Source organism: Bison bison, unplaced genomic scaffold (genome assembly GCF_000754665.1).
Source record: "Bison bison bison isolate TAMUID 2011002044 unplaced genomic scaffold, Bison_UMD1.0 scf7180017864456, whole genome shotgun sequence".
NCBI lineage: Eukaryota > Metazoa > Chordata > Mammalia > Artiodactyla > Bovidae > Bison > Bison bison.
The window spans coordinates 4,148,620-4,157,477 of NW_011495018.1; the positions used below are offsets into that span (position 1 = coordinate 4,148,620).

The 8,858-nt window shown below is 49.3% G+C and overlaps 1 protein-coding gene across 1 annotated transcript in view; it reads left to right on the forward strand.

Annotated features, from left to right (window-relative positions):
- Window positions 1-3,474, forward strand: part of CLRN3 (clarin 3) — a 16,823-nt gene extending 13,349 nt beyond the window's left edge. Inside the window, exon 3 of the mRNA XM_010859151.1 lies at window positions 2,871-3,474. Within this exon, the coding sequence (XP_010857453.1) occupies window positions 2,871-3,151 (281 nt within the window). The 3' untranslated portion in view covers window positions 3,152-3,474. The remainder of the gene's footprint in view (window positions 1-2,870) is intronic.
- Window positions 3,475-8,858: the final 5,384 nt, after the last annotated feature.

Here is an 8,858-nt window from a genome sequence, read left to right on the forward strand (position 1 = left end):
CTTGGTCCTCAGCCCGGGAACCCGAGAGCAGGGAGGAATTTGCGTGCCGACTATTTCCTGTGCTTCTTCCTCACACCTCCGTCTCATGTCTGTCGGCTGATCTGCAGGCTGGAGCCCTTGGTCTGGAGGAAGTTCACAGCAGTACTGTTGAACTTTATGCAAAACTTCGTTCAGGTCCTTTTTCAGCTATTCAAGCTCTAAAACAAACCATTGCATATCTCTGTTGAAATTCAATGCCAATGGGCATGGAATATGATTTCACTTGAATAAGGAATTCTACTGGAAAACCACCTAGTGTTTCAGTGTCAGAGCCAGGAATTTTAAGGGCTTCCCTGGTGGCTCAGATGGTAAAGCATCTGCCTACAATGCAGGAGACCTGTGTTCGATCCCTGGGTCAGGAAGATCCCCTGGAGAAGGAATTGGCAACCCACTCCAGTACTCTTGCCTGGAAAATTCCATGGACAGAGGAACCTGGTAGGCTACTGTCCATGGGGTTGCAAAGAGTCGGACATGACTGAGCGACTTCACTTTCAAGGTGACTGCCCTGATAAGGGATCATTACCTGTAATCAGCAGGTCCCATGCCCACGGGGACAGGCCAGGGGGGTGGAAGGCCAGCGCCCTGAGCCCTCCGGCGCTCCTCCATCTGCCATGGGGCTTCCTCCAGGCCCCGTAAACCTTCTGTCCCAGGAACCACAGAAGCAGGCAGTGAGCGGCGTCCCGTTCTGCTGGGGGCTCAGCTCAGTGTCCGTGTCCGTTGGTGGGTGCCCCTCACGGTTCAAGTCAAAGTCGTGAGCATACACTTCAGAGAACAGCGTGTAGCCCATTTCTGGGTTTTGCTCCTTTCTGACTAAAGCTTTTAGAAGAAACTTCCCAAGAGCAGAATGAGGGATAATTGTGGGGTGTGAGACACAGTGCAGAGGGGAGGGGCTTCGTGCACTCCCGCTCCTGTTATTATTAAGAAATAAAAGCATTAGGTTTAAGATGAAAGACTCATCACGGGGAATGAAAACGCCTCACCCAGAAGCCCTCTAATTAGGGCCTCTGGAGGGCTGCTCCCTGGGTCTGGGTTATGACCAGGGCACGCTGGGTGCCAAATGTCCTCCGAGTTTTGGGTAAATGTCAGCAGAGGAAGAGTCAGAGAGCGTGTGTCAGTCTGGACCTCTGTCCTGGGGACTCCTGGATGGCCGCCTGGCACGGTCAGCCCGACTCCGCTGCATGGCTCATCACAAATCCAGCACAGCTGCCGTCTGACCCTCCTTCCTCTGCCTTTTTGAACAATCTATTGAGATATGACTCACATACTGTACAGTCTACCCATTTAAGGGCACCATTGAGTGATTTCTAGTGTATTTGCAGATCTGTTCAACCATCACCACCATCACCACGGTTGATTTTAGGATATTCTCCTGACCGCGAAAGGAAACCCATCCCCCAGCGACCCCCCCCACAGACCCAAGTAGCCTCGAAACTCCCTGGGGTTTGTAGCGCCCCACCTTTGGAAGATGAGGATCGAGGTTCAGAGCAGCTGAGCGCATCTCCCAAGACCTGCGGCTGGAGGCCTTGACCCTGCTCTCTCTGACTCCAGAACCACGGTTGAAGCCAAGGGGGCTTTCCAAAGCCAAGACTAGGGAAAGTTCTCTAGTGCAGGACATTGTGAAGAATAAGGATGAGTTTACTAAAGAGGGCTTCCCTCATAGCTCGGCCAGTAAAGAATCCACCTGCAATGTGGGAGACTTGGGTTCAATTCCTGGGTTGGGAAGATACCCTGCAGGGAAAGGCTACCCACTCCAGGATTCTGGCCTGGAGAATTCCATGGACTGTATAGTCCATGGGGTCGCAAAGAGTCAGGCACGACTGAGTGATTTTCACTCACTTACTAAAGAGAGCTTTCCTGGTTAAATGCTGTCCCCTGTTGTGGGTGGAATGAGACCCCAGTTGCCAGGCTGGTGCTCAGAGCTGCCCAGGTGGGCTCGACCTCTGTATCTGGTGCTCAGAACCCTCCAGACCCCTCCCCATCAGCTGGACTTGTGTCTCCCAGACCCGGATGCTCTGAGCTCACTGTGCCTCACGATGGATGGATGTTCGGGCTGGCTCTTTTCCTCGTCCTGCCTCAGCCTCCCCACCACACTGGTCCTCTCTGGACAGTTGTCCTGTCGACCCCTGTGATCAGTCACTTGTCCCGTCGCTCACGCAGTGCACAGGCTCAGTTCATCGCTCTGGGAAGTGGGCAGGGTTCAACTCGTTCTGAAAGGGCTTGAGCTGAATGTTTGCTCCTGGTCACAGCTGCACTGTGTTATCGTTAGCTTTTGGGGTCTAGAGTCTAGCATGCGTTTTTCATTTCTTTTACCTTCTCCCTAATGCGGAGAAGAGAGTAAATCCCAGTGTAGATGGTCAGTGAATGCCCACAGAGTACATGTTTGATAAAGGGGAAAAAATGAACTTAAAAATGTACATTAATACATAAATATGGAATCCAGGAAAATGGTACAAATGAAACTATTTCCAAGGCAGAAATAGAGACACAGATGTAGGCAACAGGGGAAGGGGAGGGTGGGAGGAAAGGGGAGATTAGGCGGACATACACACGCCACCGTGTGTAAACAGGTAGCTTGGCGGGAACCTGCTCTATAGCACAGGGAGTCGGCTCAAGGCCCTGTGGTGACCTAGAGGGCTGGAGTTGGGGTAGGGGGGCCGGAGGTCCAACAGGGAGGGGACACATGCATGCATGGGGCCGATTCGCTTCATTGTACAGCCGAAACTAACACAACGTTGAAAAGCAACTAACCTCCAATAAAAAAAGGTCTTAAATATAAAAATATTCATTGAAATATACCACCGTGTTATTTACAAACTCTTTCTTCCCTTCAGCATCCTTCACATTCATAACCATGGTGCTCTTTGTGGGGAACACGCAGTCCAATCGTCTCTCGGAAGAGCTGGCCCAGAGGCTGTACCCACTCTATCCAGCTGCCACTCAGCAAGGGACGGCCCACGCTTACAGATACTCGTTCTGGCTCACCCTGCTGGTCATCCTCCTAAACGTGGTCACCACGGTCATCATCATCTTCTACCAGAAGGCCAGATACCAGCGGAAGCAGGAGCAGAGAAAGCCCATGGAGTCTGCGCCAAGGGATGGAATTTTATTCTGAAGTGTGTGTCTTCGTTTGGTGGCTAGGTTTCCTGTCGTACGCCAGCTCTCAGAGCAGTAACTGGCTGGCGTGGCTGAGTCAGTCAGCAGGTAAAAGTGTAGCCCTGTCCGACTGCCACTCGGGGATAATTTTCACATCTCACGACACTACACTCTTCATAAATGATGCACCCTTGACAAAAGACGCTTCCCATGAGGGTGGGGAAGGTGAAGAAGAAAGCTCTGTGGTCCGTGTCGTGTTCAAAGCAGGGCCATGATTCTGAGCCTGTCGACCTTCTGACCCGGCCTCACTCTCTTAAGTAATAAAGGCTTGTGTTACACGCCTCCCCTTTGAGTTGCTCAAAGCACTTTGCTACCTGTGACCTCATTCCCCACAGGAGGGACCACGCATTTTGATTCCACTCTGTGAATGGAGACTTGTAGACACAGAGGATCCAGAAATTGTTTTTCCTAGACTGGGTGTTAGAAGGGAAAGGAGGGACTTAGGGGTGTGTGACCTGGGCTTCTGGACCCTCCGCCTCTGATCTAACTTAAACCCAGTGCTGGGTAGAGAGGCTGACATTCAGTTTTGAGTTTCCAAGGTAGACTTTTGGCAGGGAAAAGACGAGGAAGGAAGAAGATCAAGGAAAGATGGAAATTATAGCCCCATAGCCTCATGCTAAGAAGCTTAAATATGTTTTTGCTTTAAAAAGACTGTGGTTAGTTCAGTCAAAATAGAAATGTCATATTGTGGTGAGTTCTGAAAACCCCATCAGCTGACGCTCTGCTCGGTTGCTGCAGTGTCCCCGATACGGGTGAGAGAGCATCACCCATTGCAGACTCCTGGCGGCCGGAGGCTCAGTAAGCAGTGGGGTCCTGGTCTGTGACTTGCAGGTATATCCTGAGTCAGAGCCAGGGCAGGTGCACAGTGCAGAGATGGGTTGCCTTCCAAGCACAGGCGGGAGGAACTAGCTCATGGCTCACGAGGGGACGGTGGATGCCCTGGGATATTTTTTAAAAAACACCAGGTGGATTTGGCCTACTTTGCCTGTAGGATATTCTCTCAGAAAATCACTTTGAGAATCTTTTAGGCTTGAATATCCTACACTTTAGCCGGGTCAATGTTGTCAGGATTCTGAAATAATCACCTTTCACATTGTGATAGAACCAGAGCCTAAGGGAACAGAATTCCCATAGTGTAATTTACAAAGCAGCAGTTCTTTGGACAGAAGGATACATCCTTTAGGAAACTAGCAGAGATGAACAATCTGCCCTAGAAATAACATTGTTTTCCTTCGAGAAGCTCTGCGTACCTGCGATGTGGTTAACACCTAAGCCAGGTACCCGCCCCCAGGGAAATTGGCGTTGAACAGTCAAGACAGATCGTCAAAAAGCAGTCAAAATTCCCTGTGAAATGTGTACTTAGTCACAAAATTGTGTTCAGTCTTTGAAAAGTCAGTTCTCCATAACCTCTCACCCCCAAGTTGTACAAAGTCAAAATTATAATTCTAATAAATTATTCTAATAATTCTAATAAATTAACCTATTGTGAAACTGAATGTATTAAAAATATGATTAACCTCAGTGAAAATGTTCTAAATTCTTTGACACTAAAAGCATCTATGTTCTTTGGAGGCTTGAACTTTATATCAGATTTTAATAATAGGGACAGGTAACAAGGAAGCTAAGGGTAATGATTACATCTCATTTCATGTATAACATTTGTGCAAAGGACACGGCAAGAGGTAAAGCCTGCATTTACTCATCTCAGCGTTTGAGCAGAGCTTGGTGTCTCGAGAGGACAAACTATCTCACTCCTTAGATCATACAGGGATTTGAGGAAACATTTAAGACATAGGAAAATCAGGTAAGTGGAACTACAGCTCACAGTTAGGGCGATGAAGAGATAGGCTCCCTTATTACGTCTGAAGGTAGAAGGTAAAGAAGCCGTGTGTGTATTCAGTGAAAACCTTGGGCTTCCCCTGTGGCTCAGCTGGTAAAGAATTTGCCTGCGATGCAGGAGACCTGGGTTCAATCCCTGGGTTGGGAAGATCCCCTGGAGAAGGGAAAGGCTTCCCACTCCAGTATTTTGGCCTGGAGAATTCCATGGACTGGTCCATGGGGTCGCAGAGTCGGACACGACTGAGCGACTTTTACTTCACTCACTTCTTAAGGAACAACCAGGCCAGCTGCCTCTTCCAGACTCAGCCACTCTTGACAGACCCAATCCTGGCCTCTTGCCCCGGCCTCCTGTCCCTGGAGCTGTGAGGGACTTTTTTTTCAGGGAAAAAAGGCCACTGAGTAATGCTTTGCTGCTCTTTCGTTGTTCAGTTGCTCCCTGGTGTCTGACTCTTCTGCGACCCCATGGATGCCCCCCACCAGGCTCCTCTGCTTACGGAATTTCCCACTCCGTAAGGAGTGGGTTGCCATTCCCTTCTCCATCTTCCCGACCTAGGGATCAAACCTTCGTCTCCTGCACTGCAGGTGGGTTCTTTACCCTGGGCCACCTGGAAAGCCTTGCTCTTCTAAACCTGCTTAACAAACGTGCCTTCTCTTACTTTTGTGTTAATGGAACCAGCTGAAATATTATTTGGCAGGGGTCCAGACTGTTCTATGAAACTTGAATGTTTCAGGGATTGTCGTAGGACCTCCAGTCAACCCACGTGGTCCTGTTATGATGAGCTAGGTTACAATAGAGAATACTGTGCTCTTCCATTTTATAAGAACATAGAGGCTATGATAATGATGCTAGAGAAAGTTACTAATTAATGTCAAAGGGATGGGATTTCTCTAATGAGCTGATGCTTGCAAAGCATGCTGGGAGAAAGGAGTGACCTCCAGGTAATCCAGGTTAGCTTGACCATCAGCAATACAATTTCATTTGATCATCTCACCAAAGCCTGTGGATTGGAGTTGTCTCCTTGGGTCTGACACTTCTCTGGGTCTAAATAACCATTCTGCAGCCAGCCCCAGGTGCTGTATTGGTGCCCCTGTGTGTGGCTCGTAGCCACACAGGTAGACCCGGCAGCCTCCTGCTTTCTGGTTGACCTCTTGGAAGCCCTGGAAACTGGCTGTTCTGCAAAGTGTAGGCAGACACCTACCAATTTCCAGAACAGGCTCTCCTTCTACTGCCCTCATCCACCCTGAGACCATCTTCTTCGTCCCTGAAACCAGCCACTGAGTGCAGACCTGAAGCCAGATTCTTAGTGGTCTAATCTGATGGCTTTCTACAGCCTGGACCAGCATGCACGCCCTGCATGCGTGGGAGAGGATGTGTGGGAGAGGATGTCTAGAGTCAGTTCAGAATCAGAAACTCTAGCTTGGAGAGGAGCCAGGCTCCTTGGTCCCCAAGCCCCTCCAGGCTCTCCCAACCATGGCACCCAAGTCCCCCACCCCAGAAGGCATGGTATGCATAGGTCCCCTGGCCAAGGGTGCTGAGGGCCGGTGCCTCCCTAGCAGCTGGGGCTGTGGTCTGTTGTCTGGTCCTCAACCTCTGTCCTCACCCCAAACCCCTCCTACCCCAGGACACGGGGACCCAATTGGAGACTCCATTTGTAGACTGCTCTGACATCTCATCTTTTCTCTTCTCCTTTGCCTTTTGCGTCTCTTTTTTTCATAGCAATTTGTAAGACCTCTTCAGACAGACATTTTGGTTTTTTGCATTTCTTTTTCTTGGGGATGGTCTTGATCCCTGTCTCCTGTACGAATGTCACGAACCTCCATCCATAGTTCATCACACACTCTATCAGATCTAGTCCCTTAAATCTATTTCTCACTTCCACTGTATAATCATAAGGGATTTGATTTAGGTCATGCCTGAATGGTCTAGTGGTTTTCCCTACTTTCTTCAATTTAAGTCTAAATTTGGCAATAAAGAGTTCATGATCTGAGCCACAGTCAGCTCCCGATCTTGTTTTTGCTGACTGTATAGAGTTTCTTCATATTTGGCTACAAAGAATATAGTCAATCTGATTTTGGTATTGACCATCTTGTGATGTCCATGTATAGAGTCTTCTCCTGTGTTGTTGGAAAAGGGTATTTGCTATGACCAGTACATTCTCTTGGCAAAACTATTAGACAGAGAGGCCTGGTGTGCTGCAGTCCATGGGGTCACAAAGGGTTGGACACGACTGAGTGACTGAACTAAACTGAATTGAACTGATATCTCATAGCTAGCCACGAGAAGCCAGCAAAGCCATCCGCTTCTCTGAGCATCTGTTTTCTCAAGATGAAAAAACAATAAATAATTAATATTAGAAATGACAACCAATGTGGGGTTGAGCAGAGGAAGTCTGCAGTCAGGGTGCCTGGACTGGAGGAGTTAATCTCAGCAGGCCTCCTTCTAATTATCTGTGAAATGGGATCACAGTAGTAGCAGCATTGCTCTCAGAGGTGTGAGAATGAACTGCGATGAGGGATGTAAAGAGGTCTTGATAACTGACAGCTAGGCCCCTCCCCATGGAACCGGGAGTAGGCAGAGAGTGATGGCGATTGCAAAAGCTAGAGCCTGTTGCCCCTTTAGCAACCACATTAATAATTCTTTCGTTCTGCCAACGAGCAACAAACAACTTAAACCCAGGGAGGTTAGTAAACTTGCCCAGGCATCCGAAGCTGGCAAGTGGCAAAGAGACAAGAAACACAGGTCTCCAGGGCCTTGTTCTTTTTTTTTTTCTTAACCAATATTTGATTCTGTTCCACAAACATGTGTCTGCGTCTGAGTGAGGGTAGAGGCTGAGGGTGGAGGCTGAGAGTAGAGGCTGGGGGTGGAGGCTGGGGGTGGAGTGCAGGGACCAAGGAAGGGGTCCCTGCCCCTGAGCCCTGCCCAGCAGGACCCATAGCCTTCCTGGCATTGCCCATGGGGCTCAGCCCCTCATTTCCACATCTGTGTGCCTCACAGGGGACCCAGATCTGGTTCATTCAGAACAAAAAGGAGCCGCTTGCTCAGGTGAAACAGATCCAACTTGCTTCAAGTACATCCTCTGCCTGACCGCAGAGGGTGGAGTCTCCCCGACATGACCCTCCCAGGCACGCCCAGACCAGGCAGCAGCCAGTGACCTCAGGACTTTGTGCTTTCTTAAAATAGAAAGCGAGGCCCGGTTAGTCATGCTGACCTGGGTCACTGGATTATTAAAGCTGAACCCAAGGAGGAACCAAGACCTGGGAAGTCTGTGGAGCATTCAGTGCCCTGAACTCGATTTTGCACGAAAGGACGGTCAGCCCAGCCCAGGCTGCTCCTTGCGCTTCCTGCACTGGGGGCTCACGCCACCCACAGACTGATCATCCTTAGAGCATCACTGAGAATTCCAGACCACGTCCTAGTCACCAAAAAAGAAAAGTGAATTTGTCCTTGTGACAGGCTTCAGACCACAGAAGTTTCATTTTCAAAGTGCTTACATGTTTAGCAGAGACCTTACTTTGCCAACAAAGGTCTGTATAGTCAAAGCTATGGTTTTTCCAGTCGTCATGTACGAATGTGAGAGTTGGACCATAACGAAGGCTAAGTGTCAGTTGCTCAGTTGTGTCCGACTCTCTGCAATCCCATGGACTGTAGCCCACCAGGCTCTTCTGTCCGTGGGATTCACCAAGCAAGAATATGGAGTAGGTTGCCATCCCCTTCTCCAGGAGATCTTTCCACCCAAGGGATCGAACCCAGGTCTCCCACATTGTGGGAAGATTCTTTACCCTCTGAACTACAGGGAGGAACCAGAAGGCTAAGCGCCAAAGAATTG